The sequence below is a fragment of the Lissotriton vulgaris genome, chromosome 9 (assembly GCF_964263255.1).
Source record: "Lissotriton vulgaris chromosome 9, aLisVul1.2, whole genome shotgun sequence".
NCBI lineage: Eukaryota > Metazoa > Chordata > Amphibia > Caudata > Salamandridae > Lissotriton > Lissotriton vulgaris.
Window position 1 is genome coordinate 146,071,492 of NC_141697.1, and position 17,974 is coordinate 146,089,465.

At 47.7% G+C, this 17,974-nt stretch overlaps 1 protein-coding gene across 1 annotated transcript in view; it reads right to left on the bottom strand.

Moving 5' to 3' along the window:
• Positions 1–17,974, bottom strand: part of MGA (MAX dimerization protein MGA) — a 734,728-nt gene that overhangs the window by 22,442 nt on the left and 694,312 nt on the right. Inside the window, exon 24 of the mRNA XM_086937233.1 lies at positions 10,405–10,548. Within this exon, the coding sequence (XP_086793359.1) occupies positions 10,405–10,548 (144 nt within the window). The remainder of the gene's footprint in view (positions 1–10,404; positions 10,549–17,974) is intronic.

Here is a 17,974-nt window from a genome sequence, read left to right on the forward strand (position 1 = left end):
TCGAAGAGGTCTACTGGTTCCGGAGCTGATCTCTGCATGATGTGTGGACGGGCCCTCTGATCTCTAATCGTCTTCTTGGATCGAAAAAGATGCGCAGGCTGTACAGCTAGACTCATCGTGTTCCGGTAATAGGCATAGGTTACATACCCTGTGATGATCACTGCGCGGGAACTTTGCTCCACACTGGGGGCATTGTTTGAACGGCATCCTTTCCATGAGCTGTAGGCCTCACCGCATGGATAGGCCCGCGTCGACGACTGGAGTCGAGGTAACGAGGTCGAGTCGATGATTATTGATGTCGAAAGTTGTTAGGTATAGTTGAAGTAAGTTTTTCAAGCGTCAAACTACTTAGAAAGTAGTTTTTCGAACAGGAGCGTAACAGTTACATCTGAACCCAGTGGTGGAAAAAAACTATCTAAGGATGGAGAAATGCCCATACGCACTATGATCCAAGGGAGGGGTCACCTATCTCGTGACTACAAAGACTTCTTCCAAGACGACAACAACATGCAAGAAAACAAGTTACTTACCTGTAACTCTGGTTCCCCAGTATTGGTACTTTCATAGATTCCCATGTTTTGTATCATTCCCCTTCGTCGGAATGGGAGCCTCGGTAATAGAAAAATACCATAGCAGTAAGTACAAAAGTGAAAGACAGTCCTAGGCCTCATCTCATTTTGTAGCGTATCAGCATCTTTTTGTAAAAAGAGACCAAACAAAATTGCAACAACCAATCAGAGTAGCCTCACCCCTTAGAACTCTCCTGAGAGAGCCTCAGATTTTCGTAGCCTGTGTAAAAGTAATTACATCTGCTGAAGGCTGAGCTTTCCCAGGGGAGGCGGGTGGGCGCATAGGAATCTATGAAAGTACCAATACTGGGAAACCAAATTTACAGGTAAGTAACTTGTTTTCTTGCCCCAGTAGTGGGCTTTCATAGATTCCCATGCTTTGTATCAGAGTAGCTAGCAGTAAGCAACAAATGCACATTTTGTTACATGCATATCCGCATATCACAGTATAATTATTATCATAGATAGTCTAAACACTTTGTAAACATAGATAGGCAATATTATCAAATACAAAATGTGCAATAAAGGAAGGAGGGATAGAAGGGAAAGCTCACCGCTCACTGGAATAGATTCCTCAGGACTGCTTGTCCGACTGCTGTGTCACTCCTTGTGGAAGAATCCAAACAGTAGTGTTTTGTGAATGAATGGGCACTGCTCCATGTAGCTGCCCTACAAATGTCCTTGATAGGGACACCGGAGAACAGAGCCGTAGATGATGACACTGATCTTGTAGAATGAGCTTTGATCCGTACCTTCAGCGGCTTCCCTGCTGCTCGATGACAGAAATGAATTGTGCTGGCAATCCAACGTGATATCCCCTGCTTTGACAGGGGCAAACCTTTTCTTGGAGCGCTAAAAGCGACAAAAAGTTGCGAACCCTTCCTGAATTCTTTTGTACGTAGAAGATAGAACTTCAGGCATCTTTGGACATCCAAAGTGTGGAGAGATCTCTCCGCCAGAGATGAGGGTCGAGGAAAGAAAGACTTTAGCACTATAGGCTCACTTAGGTGAAAATCCGAAGGGACTTTTGGGATAAATTTCGGATTTGTCCGTAAGATCAAAGATTCCTTTTTGAACTGTAAGAAAGGTTCAACAATATGAGAGAGCTTGAAGTTCTCCAACCCTCCTGGCTGACGTTATCGCCAGAGGAAAAGCAATTTTCCATGACATAAACTTCATGTCAGCTTTATGTATTCGTTCAAAAGGAGCCCTCATGAGATGGGCAAGGACCAGGTTGAGTTGCCATATTGGAGGAGGAGTTCTCACCGGAGGGAAAGCCCTGAATAGACCCTTCAGGAATTGCTCGATCCCTCTCGCGGACCAAAGAGAAGGGCCAGAGGTTGTTCGTCTGAACCTAGAGATGGCTGCCAGATGCACCTTAATGGAAGAGTGTTGAAGACCTGATTTGGCCAAAGAAAATATGTACGGTAAGATCTTAGGGGGGAGGCGAAGTAAAAGGATGAAGATTTTCCTTTTGGCACCATGCACAAAAACGCTTCCATTTTGTACGATTGGTTCTGTTTGTACTAGGAGTTCGAGCTTGAGCTAAAATGTCCTTGCAATCTTGAGGGATATCTAAAGTACTGAACTCCCGGTGCTCAGGAGCCAAGCTGTCAATTGCGGAGTGCTCGGGTCCGGATGCATTACTTGGCCCTGGGACATCGTCAGCAGGGTAGGAATGGGGCGTAGGAGAATTTGTTGGTCCTGAGACAGAAGGATGAGCTCCGTGAACCAAAATTGGCGGGGCCAAACTGGGGCTATTAAAATCATGGTGCAGGGTTCCGTCTTGAGTTTCCTCAGCATCCTTGGTATCAAAGGAATCGGTGGAAAGGCGTAAAGAAATGCGCCTGACCAGGCTATCGAAGGGGCATTCCCCAACAACCCTCGATGGTGATACCTGCTTGTGTAGAAATGGCATTTCTTGTTCTCTGGAGTCGCGAACAGGTCTATAAGAGGAGTGCCCCAACGAGAGAATATTCTTTCGAGAGTTCTCTGATCCAATTCCCATTCGTGGGAGACCAACCTTAGGCGGCTCAATGAATCCGCCTCCGCATTGAGGGAACCTGGAAGATGTTCTGCTGATGAATAACCCATTCCCAGATCTCCTGTGCTTCCCTTGAAAGAAATTTGGATTTTGTTCCGCCCTGCTTGTTCACATAATGCATGGCCGTTGTGTTGTTTGTACGCATCAGGACTGTAGAATTCCGAATTTTTGGGAGGAAAGCTTGTAGAGCTAAACTAACTGCTCGCAGTTCCAGTAGGTTTATATGAGAGGTGTGAAGCTCTGGAGACCAGTGATCGCTCACTTGAAGATCCTGTAATACCGCCCCCCAGCCTTCTAGAGAAGCGTCTGTGGTCAGAACTAACGGAGAGGGAGGAATCGTGAAGGAGAGACCTTCCTCGATATTGCTTGTTATAGTCCACCACCTGATTGCTTTCTTCATGACAGGAGTAATCTTTATCCTGTCCTCGAAAGAACCCTCTGCTTGACGCCATTGCAAGTCTATCTGTTCCGGCAGGGGACACACGTGAAGCCTGCAGTGTGGAATCAATACAATGCAAGATGACATCAATCCTAGAAGGGATTTGTACTGACGGACTGAAAGAGTTTGTTTCCTTTGAAATCGGTTGGCAGAAAGAATCAGTCTGTTCTGTCTTTCCTCTGAAGGGAAAGCTTTACAATGAGTTGTATCCAGAATGGCACCCAGAAATCTTGCCGACCTGGAAGGAAGAAGGACAGACAACTTCTGTTTAGACCTAGACCCAGATGACTGAAGAGTTGAATACAATCCTCGACTGCTTTTGAGGCTGCTTGAGAGGATGGAGCTTTTATCAGCCAGTCGTCCAGGTAGGGAAACACCTGCAGAGACTGTCTTCTGAGAAAAGCTGCCACTGGTGCCAATACCTTTGTAAATATCCGCGGTGCAGATCTTAGTCCGAAAGGTAGGATTCTGAACTGAAAGTGGCTCTCGGCTACTGTGAAGCGAATATACCTCCTGTGGGCCGGATGAATGGGAACATGAAAATATGCGTCCTCTAGATCCAGAGTTGCCATATAATCGCCAGGATTTAGGAGACACAATATATCCTGGAGAGAAACCATCCGAAAAGAGTTTTATGAGATAGACGTTGAGCTCCCTCAGGTCTAGAATTGGGCGCCACTTTTCTTCTGTCTTGCGAACCAGGAAAAACCTGGAATAGAATCCATTTCCTCGTTGGGTCTTAGGAACTGATTCTATTGCTCCTTTGAGCTGTTGAACTTCGAGACGCAGAAGATTCAGATGTTTTGATTCTGTGGCACGAGGAGATCTGGATGGTGGAAATTTTGGAAACTCCAGTGTGTGGCCGAATTGTATGATGTTGAGGACCCACCGATCCGATGTAATAATATTCCAGTTGTGGAGGTATTCTGATATCTTGCCCCCACTGATGTTACTAGAGGGGGAGGAACAGTAGACAGAGCTATGAAGCCGCTATTGTCGTTTAGAATTATCCCTCCCCTGACGTCCCTGTTGTCCTCTTGATGGTTGGCGAAAGAAAGACGCCGATTGGCCTTGGCGCTGCGAGTATTGGGGCTTGTATGACTGAGAGGACTGTGAGTAAGAAGAGTAGCGTTGTTTGTTGCCACCTCTGTAAGACGAAAAAGCTCTCCCTTTCGCACCCCTGAAAGGAACCTTGCGGTAATGCAATGTCCTCAAGGACCTTGCCGTGTCCTTCTTGATGTCTTGAAGGGCATCATCTATATGCTTTCCAAAAAGCATTTCTCCGACATAAGGTAAGTCCAAGATCTTATTTTGAACTTCCTGGCGAAACCAGGTTGCCCGAAGCCAGCCCTGACGCCTTAAAACTTTTTTCCAACTGCATGGCCTCAGTCAGTAATTAGATGGCTAACAACCACCTGTTACTGAATGCCAGTAAAACGGAGATCATACTCTTCGGCAATGCGCACATAGTGTGGACCAATGAATGGTGGCCTCCGGTCCTAGGCCCATGTCCACCTCCCAAAAAATCAGCACGTAATCTAGGCTTTATCATCGACGATAAGCTGTCCATGGCAGAGCACATTAACACCACTGTGCGCACCAGCTTTGGCATCCTGAAAACCCTAAAAAAAAAATCTTTAAGTCGATTCCGCTCTCTTCTCGGATGCCCCTTGTACAGGGCCTCATCATTAGCCGCCTAGATTACGGCAATGCATTACTCGCAGGCAGCAACGATGAACACCTGTCTAAACTCCAGGTACTGCAGAACACGGAGGCCAGACTGGTCGTCAATCTTCCTTCTCGCTCTCATTCAGCTCCCTCTCTAAAGGCCCTTCACTGGTTGCCAGTGAAAAAAAAGATCATCTTTAAAACCTGTTGTACAATTCATAAAACTCTCAACGGGAATGGACCTGTGTACCTCGCAAATAAACTAAGAAGATACACACCTGTCCGAGCCCTCAGCTCTTCCAACAAACGACTTTTAGCAGTACCTAAAGTTCGAACTATCAGAACAGGAAACAGAGCATTCTCCAAACTTGGGCCTTAAACATGAAACTCAGTTCCCATCCAGCTACGCGATGAACACAACCACAGAAGCTTACGTAAACTCTTGAAAACTTGGCTCTTCCGGCAGGAGTGAGTCAATGATTCAACCCCTTCACACCCGGCTGGCGCTGTGAGACCTACGGGTGGATACAGGCACCTAACAAACATCAAAATACATACATACAAACTGCTGATCCCGCTAGAGCTCGAAAAGCGGTGGTTGCTATGTCCATAGCACAATCTATCACTTCTGTAGATGAACGTTCTCTCTCCGCCAGTATCTTCCTGGCCTCTTCCTTTGCACCATCCGGAAGTTGGTCAACAAACGGGGATAAATCGCACCACATTTGGCGATCATATCTACCCAGGATTGCAAGAGCATTAGCAGCTCAAACTAGAAGACTAGACATTGAGGAGAACCTTTTTCCCACATTGTCCAGGCGTCTCCCCTCTTTGTCTGGCGGTGTCGTAAGGGGCGCTGATGGATTTTTGGACTTTCTTTGCGCTGCCTGGGAAATAACTGAGTCCGGCTTTGGTTGACCAGTCAGGCAAGTGGGGCTATTTTAAGGAGCTTTATATTTTTTCTCCAGCCGGGGAAGAACAGGAATGACTGTAGCTGGATTCTGCATCACCTTAGTGTGAGAAGTTGGCCTGATATGTAGTGCTCACTATTCTAGTGATCACTGTGTATCATTCCAAACAACCCTTATTGATGATTGGTTGTAAGTCAACCTTATAGACCAGCTATCCTAGTAGCATGGACAAGAGCAGTCTTTAGGCTAAACTCTAGAGGGTGTGTTAAGCCAGCTGTTATACCATCACATATACCCCTTGAACACCAAGTGAAAGGACACCACACAAGTTATGAAAATAAAAGGATATTTATTTAAAACAAGTCTACCCTGATCTCTTTATGAGTCAGGGAGCTAAGCACACAACAAAACTCTTAAGAAAATACTTTAAGTTGCACAATTTACACAAATGCCCAAGGGGCACGAAAAACCATATACTACAAAAGTGGAATGCGAAATACTAGCAGGTAAGTAACAAGATCCAGAGGCTTTAGGATCGCTAGGACTACACTACTGAACCTTCAGGTTAGGAGCAGGAGGCCTAGGGAGATCGGGTGCAGAGTGTGCACTCTCACGCGGGATGCGGGACAAAGTCTATGGATACTAGTATTTGTAAAGTTAGTGTTATCGGACGAATCTGACTAGGTAGGCTGAAAACGAAAAAGGATCTGGACACTTAGATAGTGAACCTACGTTGGAGCACCGAAATGCTCAAGATACCTAGCCCAGGGGCTGCGGCTGCATAGGGTTCAAAAGACGTCGGGAATCCTTGTTACAGTCTATGGAGCCTGAAAGAAGAAGTTGCTGGCAGGCGACCAGTGATGATGTCCGGAGTGATCCAAGCCTGGATCGAAGATGGAGACGACCTGAAAGCAGAGGGGACTCAGTTCTTAATCACTAGCCAGTGATTAGGTGGGCACCAGGAAGGCACGGGATGAAGTCACCTCGACCAGGTGAGTGGGCGACGCTGGACTCTGCTGTCTCTCGGACCAGGAGGCGTTGTCGGCGACCAGGATGGAGGTGCGAGCTGTCCCACGTAGGTGTCTGCTGTCGGCGATGCTGGACCCAGGATTGGGGCAACAAACCTTGGCAAAGGCAAGCCCACGCGGTGGACTCAAGATGGCGTCTGGAGTGGACCAGGAGGGTCCGGGGTGCTCCTCTCTTGGAAGGGAGCAAGGGCCAGTCTGGAGCAACCAGACCAGCGATGCAATCGTCGTGGTTCGTCATCAGGAGGGCTACAAGCCAGCAGGCAAGTGGCCGGACAACGCGGTGAGCAGCAAAGAGCAGAAGGGCCCCACGCAGATCTCGTGGATGCTGGGGGGCTGGACTTCTGTGCTGGAGCTGCTCAGGTTTAGGGCTTCTCAAACCCCAAAGCACTCATTCGAGGATCCCTTCAGGTCTCGTCACACCCACGAATCTCAGCTGGGCTGATGATGCAGGTAGAGGTCAGAGATGCCAGGAAATCCGGGTCTCGTCGAGCTGGGCAGTCTTGATCCGGAGGATGGACTTACAGCAAACTGCATGCGCTTAGATGGTGCCCGCTGGTGCAGGGTGGCTACTCCTTAGCCACAAGGGAGAGTCTTCAGAAATAGTCAAGAGTCCTTTCGTGGAAAGTAGTCAAGATTCCGAATTATCTAATTTGGGAATGGGGCCCGCTCCTACCTTTATTTTAAGAAAAGGGGCTGGCACGCGACTAGGTCCTGCCCAAGGGTGGGACCAGGAGGGGGGTGGTTACACCCCTCTCCCTTGTCCGGACTTTCCCCAGCTCAGGGGCTGGTGTGCCCCTGGAACTGGTTTGAGCCGGCATATGCACAGTGAGCACCGGGGTGCCACTTGCAGTCACCTTCCTCTCAGCCCTGCCTACCTGGGATACACAAAACCCTGTCTGGGATGGTGCTAGCACCGCCCCCGACAGGAAACCCTTTGTCCAAGCTCTCCTCGCTGGAAGGACTCCCAGCAGCAGGAGGTCAGACTTGTGTCTGTGGTGGCAGCATCCATTTTGTGATGCTGAGGCTCGAGTTAACTTTAACCGGGGTTCACAGTTACATACATGTCGTGTCCCTCTAGAAGGGTGGAATGCTAACCCTGTCGCCAGAATTGGCGAGGGGTTAGTATTCCAATTCGTATGACACCTTACTCGGCATGTTTTGATAAAGCGATATCAAAGTTGGCAAATAACCACGAGGATTATAATGCACTTAAGAGTATATGGTACGCGTTATCATGGAACAGCTATTAGGACTTGGTTCCGCAAGCTGCAGACGGGCTCAGCTCATGCCAGAGCACCATCTCACATAATTCCAAGCACTCTGCCTTCAGGATTGTTAAGGCCTGCCATAGGAGTGACTGATAGGAATACCTGTGTCCATTTTAGGGTTAGATATAGGGATACTATATCTAAAGCAAAGGGTGATTACACCACCGTGCCCCAGCTGTCGGGCAGCCAGTTGTGTCAGATTTGGATGGCCAGCCAGGGGTGGCATAATACATGCTGCAGCCCCTGGTAGGCCCTGGGTACATCTAGGCCCTGGATACCTAAGGTATGCTGTACAAGGACTGATAAGGTGGCCCAGTACCAATTGGTAAATACACCTAAGGCACATGGAATCCATTTTACAGAGAGAGCAGTAGGCCCGGGGCCCTGAATAGCAGGGTCCCAGGTCAACTAAGTCGAAAAACCAGCAAAACACCAGGCAAAAAGTTGGGGGTAACCATAGTCAGATATCCACCTTCCTACACTTAGTACCTTCCGACCACACATGTTCGATTATCGGTATTGAACGGATGGATTTTCTGTAAGGCTCCTTGAAATCGTAAAGGAAACAGTCTGACTGAACTGTTTTAATAGGAAGACCAGTCCTCTTGGACGCCCTCTCCATAAGGTTATGGAAACCTCCAATGTCTGCTGGAGGAGAGGTAGCAGGATCCGGCAATGGTGAGGCTGGATCTTGAATAACATTGTCGTCCCAATCTCTATCCGGGTCTGGGGGTTGATCTACCTGATGATCTTCATCAGTTGAGTCATCATCATCATCCTGAATAGCAATAACTTCCTGATGGCTTTCTCTTGGTTCTGGCTCTGAAGCTCGAGACACATGAGGTGTCACTGTAATTGGAGGAGTAGCAGGAATGGATGGAGGAGGCTGCGCTTGCTGGTCTGAAGCTTGAGACGGAAACCTTCTCCTGTAGTGCTGTAGCATCATATGCAAGTCCGTTATGAGAGAGGACGGCATTGCCACCAGGTCCGGACGAGATTGTTGTTGAGGCCTCTCTAGCTAAACAAAATGGCCTTCCTCCGTATAGAAGTCATCAGAGTCTGATTCTTGATATTTCACTTGAAGTTGGGATGTGCTATAAGCATCTCCATAAGGGTCATCCTCATCATCTGATTCCTCCTCAAAAAGCAAAGTTTGAGGCAAGGGTGTCACTCTGCAAGGGGATGTCATCTCTGGGGTGATCTTGTCTCTTTATAGAAATGTGGACCCTTTAAATCGTCTACGACGTCGTCGACGAGCTCGTCGTCGACGGAAACGTCAACGAACTTGTCGCCGACGGAGAGATGGACCTCGTTGACGATGGACTGATCGTCGACGGTGTTGTCAGAATCATCACCGCTGTCGTTGTTGTTCTCGTTGACGTTGCAGCAGTCGACGCTATTTTCGATGTCATCATCGTCGACGTCGAAGATGTAGCCACCATCGTCGATGAGAAGGGAACATGTACCTTAAACGACGACGAAGCTGCCGTTGACGGTCCAGTGTATTTTGGATGTTGTTGTCGATGTACCAGATGTTTCCGTCGCCGACTGACGAGTTTTCTTATCCAATTTTCCTTCCTGAGGGACAGTAGAAGGTTTCTTGAATACCTTCTCCTTTTCAGATGGTGGAGAAGCAATAGAAAGGATTTTCTGTACCTTCTTTGATGACTGTGTCGCCTCAGTCTGTCCCAGCCTCTCCTTTACACCTCGGTGAGGAGATTGTTTAGGACTGGGCCTTTCAGACCTATTAGAGGTCTTTTGCAAGACCTCAACAGGGGGCTCAGATGATATTGAAGGGGAGGACCTACTCCTTTTCTTGGATCTTCTGGAGGACGCAGCTGAGGAAGAATCCTCGCTGTCGGATGATAAAATCTCCTTACGAGACTTCATTTTCTGCAACCAGGTTGACTAGCGGCCTTCCCTGTCTCTCAGTGTCTTCGTAGGGAAAGTTCTGCAGATCTTACAATCTGAGTATATACAGTCTTTATGCTTGTCCTCAATGTACAGCCTCTTCTTTGAACAGGTAGCACAAGCTCTAAAAAATGCCTTCTTCTCCTTATCAGACATAGTAGAGTAGAAAAAGAAGAAAATCCCAAAACTGAAGAGAAATCTGAGCAGAGCTCAGTGGAGACTCCCTTAGCACAACTTGCGGTAGAAAATCTGAGGCTCTCTCGTGAGGGTTCTATGGGGTGAGGCTACTCTGATTGGTTGTGGCAATTTTTTTGGTCTCTTTTTACAAAAAGACACTGATAGGCGACCGCACATGAGAACAATACTGCAAGCCACCTCAGATTTCCATCACCTTATACAGGAACTTGGTCTTTGGCCTCGTTCCTTTTTATGGTAATGGAACTCCCCGTTACTTGCAATATCCTAATAATGTAAGGCAGGAAGTACATTATCTCATACATTAAATATAAATGAACTAATCATTTCGACAAAATGGATACATTAAAGAAGAAAAAAATGAAACATACCAGTTGGGAGTTGGGCAGCTCTTGACATGGTTGGAGCAATATTAGAATTGGTAGTAGTTGACAGTGTAATTGGATTGGTGATGATACCCTTCAACTGAATAGGCATTGAAGATCCTGGAAGCTGGACCACCATTGACGTCATACCTTCACAAAAAAAGAGAACAGATTCCTAAGCATTGTGAATAAATGGAAAAAATAAAGTAGAAGGGGCCAGATGTACGACTATTTCCTTTTGCGGTCTGTATTTTGGAAATTTTAGCGACTAACAATTTGCAAGTTGCAAAAGGAAATGTACTAATGTGTCTCAGACACATTTGCATCCCATTGGGACTGGGCAATACCACTGGGATGGTGGTCTGCTGGGGACACCAGACCCCCATGACTGCGTCTGCTTTGTAAATAACGGTACAAAAGGGGGTGGTGATGGACGAACATCTGAATCAATCAAACACTCACACCCAGTCAAAAGATCTGGGTTTAATCCATCACCGTTCTTTAGTCCACTCTGCCACCCCAGTTCAGACATGGCTATATGCAAATCAGTCTGACCCTGTGCCTCATGGGAACAGTCCAGACCGAACTGCCAAGCCATGTCTTCCCTGGACCGGAAACAAGCGTACCTCTTTTGGCCGCCATAAGTGTGGCAGTGTATGCTCAGACGTGAGTCCCTTGCCCAATATGCCACTGGATTCAAGCAAGCCGGGCTGAAGACGGCTGGAATGCCAGAAACCGGTCCTCTGAAGCTTGTTTCCGGTCCAGGGAAGACATGGCTTGGCAGTTCGGGCTGGACTGTTCCCATGAGGCACAGGGCCAGACTGATTTGCATATAGCCATGTCTGAACTGGGGTAGCATAGTGGGCTAAAGAACGGTGATGGATTAAACCCAGATCTTTTGACTGGGTGTGATGTTTGATTGATTCAGATGCTCCGTCCATCACCACCCCCTTTTGACCTGCTTTGTAAATAAAACAACCAGTTTTCCTTAAAGGACACTGGGATGGGTTTAAAAAATAAAACGTTTTAGTTTCATTCAGACCACTGCCTTCTATTAAAAAACATTTTCGCTGCCAATCACAAAGGGTAAGGGGCCCCCAGGGAACTGCTTCCAATTTGCGAGTGTCTTACCACCTACTTGAAGTAGGCAGTAAACCGCGATTGTTTTGCAACAGCATTACGTTCACAAAACAATCACACATCCTCCTGTGACTCGTTATTAGGAAGGGATGCTCTTGGCACACCCCTTTCTAATAGCGACTCGCAAACCCTATTTTGCGAGTTGGTAAAAGGGTCTCAACTCGCAAAATAGGGTTGATACATGCTACAACCCTTTTAGGGGTCACAAACTACCTACATCTTCGTTTGCAACTGCTTAAAATGGTAGCACATCTGGCCAGCTGTGTCTAAACTAAATGCAAAAAGGTGAGTCTTTGAACAATAAAAATCACACATCCAGGAAGTTTTGACTGATTTTTTTTTATAACAGAGGAACATAAGAGATGGATCTTTGAAGCAAAATATCACCCCTTGGGGCACCTTGGTGCAAACTAACAGGTGTTGTATTGCTAGCTACTCAATGGTAGTAATTTTACCAACCTATATTAAATATTAATTCTCTTTGTTACAAGAAAAAGTATTGTTTGAGATAAAAATGAACTCTACTCAGCACAATATCCGGATTTTTAATTCTCTGAAGTCATTTATATGAAGTGGTTTAGGTATCTTCTACAGGACTAAACTATGGGCCGGCCATAACAGACATATGAGCAGCATTTGCACACAGCACATTTAAAAAAAACAAAACTGTAGTTACCATTTTCATATAAATAACAATATATCACGTTATGCAGCAATGCAGTAGAATACCATACAGTTATTGGATTTTGAAATAGTGAAGTTACAATCAAACAAATTCAGCCGGTGACAGCAAGTACTTGGACCACCCTGTCTCTAGCAATCTATCACTCTCATGATATTCCCCACAAATTTCGAAATATACCCTTTGACACTTTCATCTGCAAGATTGGAGTTGCGGGGAGAGGGATGGGGTGAGTCAACCTACTCCAGTAGGAACCATCCCATGAGGTGGCTGTGCCGCTGTGATCCCTTCAAACTCCAACAGGTAATTCTTTTGGGAACCCCATATGTCCTTAGGTCTGGATGTCACAGGAAAGTAGATACAAATAGGTCGCAATTTGTGTTACAATAAATAAGGCTGTTTATCCAGGCTTTAGGAGTAGGGATGACCTTATTACTCCAGTTAAGAGCTATATCTCGTTTGGCAAACATCAACGCAATTGACGTGAATCTGGGCAGCTTTTTCGGGATATTCTGGACAAATATGTCCCTCTGTCCCCCGTAGACGCCTGGGAGGCGCCATTAGATATTCAAGAAATGCGCTTCTGATGCTGAATTCCACCCCCTGTGATGCTCGATGCGGTCTAGCTGGGCCGGATTGTGAGGTGCAGAAGTGCACGAACTGCGTTTTCGCCCCTGTGCTAACAGCCATTCGAGCAGATATCAGGCTTGGTCCCACTCTGGTCAGGGCTGGCCTGATTAACGCCAGATCCATGTCTAAACATACCGATGACATCTTTGATACTATGGGCGATGGCGGGCTGGAGCTCCTTTTTATCACGGAGACATGGCTTAATGGCTCGTGCGCCCCTAGTATTGAACTTGCTGTTCCTAGAGGGTTTAAAATTGTTAGGGTGGACCGCCCGACGGGCAGGGGAGGTGGCTTAGCCATTATTCACAGAGAGGGATGGAGCCTTTCCACTGAACAGGCTGGTGGTTTGGCGGATGGAGAGGTGTCCACTTCTCCCTGGTGATTAATCCTCACTTTACCCTGGGGGGGTCTCTAGTCTACAGACCACCAGGATATGCTGGCCCCTTTATTGAGTCACTGGAGGAGTGTATAGTGCCCAGAGTCTTGAGTTTTTCAAAGTACCTTTTACTGGGGGACCTTAACATCCATATGGAGGCCAATGATTCATCTATGGCCAGCTGCCTGGCAGAGATCTTGGAACTGGCCCAACTCAAACAATGGGTGGAAGGTCCGACTCATGTGGGGGGTCACTTACTCGACTTGGTCTGTTCCAACTTTCCCATTGTGGCACTTAGATCGGATAGAGTGACGTGGTCCAACCACAAACTGGTCCGTTTTGCCTGGCAGGTGGATGGACTCGATAGAGTGAGCACGGGTCCGGTCCTGGACCTCCCTCCAAAGATCAACATTGCCTCCTTTGAGCGAGCCTTAATTGAGTCCCGACCAATAATCAGCGGGGAGCTGGAAGAGGCGGTTAGTGGCTTTAATGGGTGGATGGAATGTGCGGTCAAAGAATCCACAAAGCCTAATGCCCCGTCCCGACCTCGCTGCATCCCTTCTCAGCCATGGTTTTCGCCCGATTTAAGGGATTTGAAACGTGGCTGTAAGAAATTAAAGCGGGCTTGGAGACGAGACTATCAGCCAGAGGCTAAAGCAATCCTGAGGACTGCCCAGAGGGAATATCATGCCGCCATCAGATTAGCTAAGGGCGGTTACTATGCTGGGAGGATTGCTAAAGCTAGTAACAATAGCCGTGAGATCTTTTCTATTGTCAAAAGCTTTTTATCCCCTGTGGCAGACTCACCACTGCTTCCCTCTTCTTCTCAATGGTGCGAGGAGCTATCCTGTTTTTTCAGAGAAAAAATTGAAAAAATTCAAAGGGATTTACTCGCTGCCTTGCCCACAGGCAATATTCTGATGACTACTGCCTCTCAAACAGTCCATTGCCCCGCACAGCAGTTTCTGGATTTTTCAGTGGCAGAGGAGCCTGATGTCCAGGCTCTCCTTCAGTCCCTGAAATCGGGCTCACCTTCTGACCCTTGCCCTGCCCGGGTTCTCTCTGGAGTGGCGTCTACTGTATGTACTGAGGTCACCCAGATTGTGAACCTTTCACTGTCTTCTGCCACGGTTCCGGGATGCTGGAAGCAAGCTATGCTGCTCCCTTTACTGAAGAAGTCAGGGCTTGAGGCTACGGTACCGGGGAATTATCGTCCTATATCTTTGCTACCTGCCCAGGCGAAGATCTGTGAGAAGGTGGCTTTTCGCCAACTGGACAGCTTTATCGAAAAATCCAATGCCCTGCACCCGGCGCAGTCAGGGTTCAGAGCGGCCTTTAGCACAGAGACAGCTTTGGTGGAGGTGACGGAGGCCATTCGAGAGTGCTTGGATGGTGGCGGCAGAGCGGTCCTGATTCTTTTAGACCTCTCTGCCGCGTTCGATACCGTCCCCCATAATCTCCTCCTTGCTAGACTGTCTGAGATTGGCATTGGCGGCAGGGAACTGGCTTGGTTGTCATCCTTCCTTTCTGATAGGACGCAGCAAGTATGGATGCCGCCGTTTGCCTCAAAGGCCAAACCACTCTGCACAGGGGTCCCTCAGGGCTCCACTTTGAGCCCGTTGATGTTTAACGCCTACATCACCCCTGTGATATACCTGGCCGAACAGCTTGGGGCTAAGGTCATCGGATACGCTGATGACACCCAGCTGCTCTTTACCTGGCCGGATGACCAGCTGGATACAACGGCTGTTCACCTCTGTCTTTCCTCGGTGTTTAATTGGCTGGCGATGGCCCAGCTTAAATGCAACGAGGATAAGTCAGAGGTCCTCTTCTATGGGTCCTTCCCCTCCAACTTTAAGAATGAGTTGTGGCCCCCTGATTTTCCTAGTCCTAAGGTGATGGGAGGCCCGGCTAAGAACCTCGGAATTTGGTTTGGAGAAGACCTCAGATTTGAGAACCATATCAAGAAGCTGTCAGGGACCTGTTTTGCTACGCTAAGGGCTTTAAGAAAATTCTTCCCTCTGCTGCCCAGAGAAGCTAGGGAATCGGTTGCGCGTGCCCTCATCTTGTCCAGATTGGACTATGCTAATGCTTTGTTTTGTGGTATCCCGGCGTATCTGGTCAAACGACTGCAGGTTGTCCAGAACGCCGCGGTCCGCCTTTTGTTTAGCATTCCGAAATGGCAGAGTGTTCGGTCACACATGCGCGTACTTCACTGGCTTCCTGTAGCTCAGAGAATTATGTTCAAATCTCTCGTGCTGTCATTTAGAGCTGTCCACAAGCTTGGGCCCGGCTACCTGAGGAAGCGCTTCTCTTTCTACACTCCCTCTCGCTGTCTCAGGTCAGCCTCGCTGGCCAAACTGACTCTTCCCCGCTATAAGCGGGCTAGGCTGGGCGGCCAATCTATTTCTGTGGTAACTGCGAAGGCTTGGAATGCTCTCCCTCTTCATTTGCGTACCGCCCAGTGTCTATCCAAGTTTAAGAAGGATCTCAAGACCCATCTGTTTGTTTGCTAGGTCTAGGCTGTCTCTCTGTGTTATGTTTGGTCACCTCCGCAACGCGCCAGGATACTCCCCAGTAGCAGAGCGCGCTACAAAACAACCTATAACATAACATACCAACAAGGCCACCTCAGGTGTGGAGTGAAGGTCAAGGAGTGTCATACGAGATAGGATGCTGTAAACCTCTCTCCAATGAGCTCCAATTTTGGCGCAGTTCCAGGTCAAATGAGTTAACTCGGAGTGGTGCATACCACATTAGGAGCATGTATGTGACTGAGTGGGGTCTATTGAGTGAAGCTTAACTGGGGATATGTACCCCCTCCATAGGAACTTAAAACTGGATACATTTGTGGTGGCTATTCAGGGAAACTTTCTTGGTCTGGGTGCAGCAGAAGGACCAATGAGCGTCTTCTATGGGTTGACCCACATCGCGTTTCCACCGTTCCTGGATTTTGGCATCTCTAGTGGGGATTAGTGTCATGCAGGCTTTGTATAATTTTCAAAGTAGATTGGCCTCTTCCGTGCTAGTGATCAATATTGTTAATGGTGCAAAAGATGCAGGCTCTAGGGATAACTCCGTTATCTTCGCTCTAGGAGCACTCCTTAGTCTATTGAGAATGAATAGGTCCATAAAGGTGGCTTCGCTGAACCTCCCATCTTCAGAGCTATGAATGATGTATCCACCTGGAAATCCCCACTTGTGTATAAAGAGTACTTTGTAAGAGTGCGCTGTACCAACTTTTCTTCAGTGATATGCAACCGAGGGTTATTAAGCATCGGGAGTGCGGGTGCAGTGTATGAAATAAAAACTATTGGGCAGTGGGATGGGCATGTTCTGGAATAGGTACTGGAATTTCGGTAATACACCTGTTTTAATAATCGCATATCCCGGCCAACGAGAGCAGAAGCATTATCCAACGCTCAACTTGCTGCTCAAGCCCCAATATAGTAGGGCCGTACGATCTGCTCTGCCTCTAAGTGGATATTAATTCCCAAGTATTTAGTCGAGTCAGTGCACCATGTTAGCGGGAATTCGCACTCCCATCTCATAGTGCAGGTTGTAAATGGAAATATTTCCGACATGCCCCAATTTAAACCGAGACCCGAATACCTGCCAAATCTAATTACCTCCGCATTAGGGGGGTCCAAATTTTCTTGAGGGCGCCGGACAGATATTATGACGGTGTCTGCATAGAGTGAAATTAGGAGCGGGCCGGTTTTAAATTGGAGTCATCTATGTAAATGTCGCTCTTGGAAGTGTCTCACTAGTGGGTCTAATGCAATAATAATCAGTAACGGGGAAAGCGGACAGCCCTGCCTAGTACTACGGGAAAGCTTAAATTGGGAGGAGAGAGTGCCATTGAGTCAAACTCGAGCCGTGGGTGATGTGCAAAGTAAGGCTATGAGCAACATGAACCTGTTTGGCACTCTCATCCGTCGGATGACCGCCGGGAAGAAAGGCCACTCCAAGGAGGCAAATGCCTATTCCATGTCTAGGAGGACGGCAGCTGCCTGTACCCGGGGTCAATTCTATTGATAGTTGCAAAAAGCGTTTGAAGGTTCAAAGCAGTGGACCGATGTGGGACAAAGCCAGACTGGACTGGAGAAACAATCTGGTCCAGCAGTAAAGCTCGACGCAATGCTATTACTTTTTTGGTAGCCTAAGTTCAATAATGAAAATGGCCTGTATGACCCACAAAGAAGCGGGTCACTGCCAGGCTTAGGTAGTAGAATGATCACAGCTTCCCGCAGAGTGGGGAAGGGTGGGGGTACCTGTTCCAGAGCTTCAGCGTACACCTCCAGGAGATATGGCACTAGTATGGACTTGTAAGTCTTATAAAAATGACAAATAACTCCATCTAGGCTTGGTGCAGTAGAGCCATTTATAGCATCTAAAGTGTTAATGATTTCTTCTGCAGAGAATGGTTATGCCAAAAATTGTTGCATAGCTTTTTCTAGCCACACCAACGCCACTTCGTCTAGATATGTTAAGTCATCTCCGCTGTGCGTTGTACGTGGCGTGTATAGCTGTGTGTAGTAATCCAGGAACTCTTCACAAATTTCTGAAGTACCTGTCAGTATTTGGCCCTTGGAGGAACGAAGCGCTGTCATGAACGCTCGCCCCGCAGAGGGCCTCAGTAGTCTCGCCAGGGTACGGCCCAGTCTATCACTCTCGCTATACTGGCATGCTGGAGCATATTTACTTAGGAAGTGAGCTTCGTATTCCGCGGATTCACGGAACTCCAT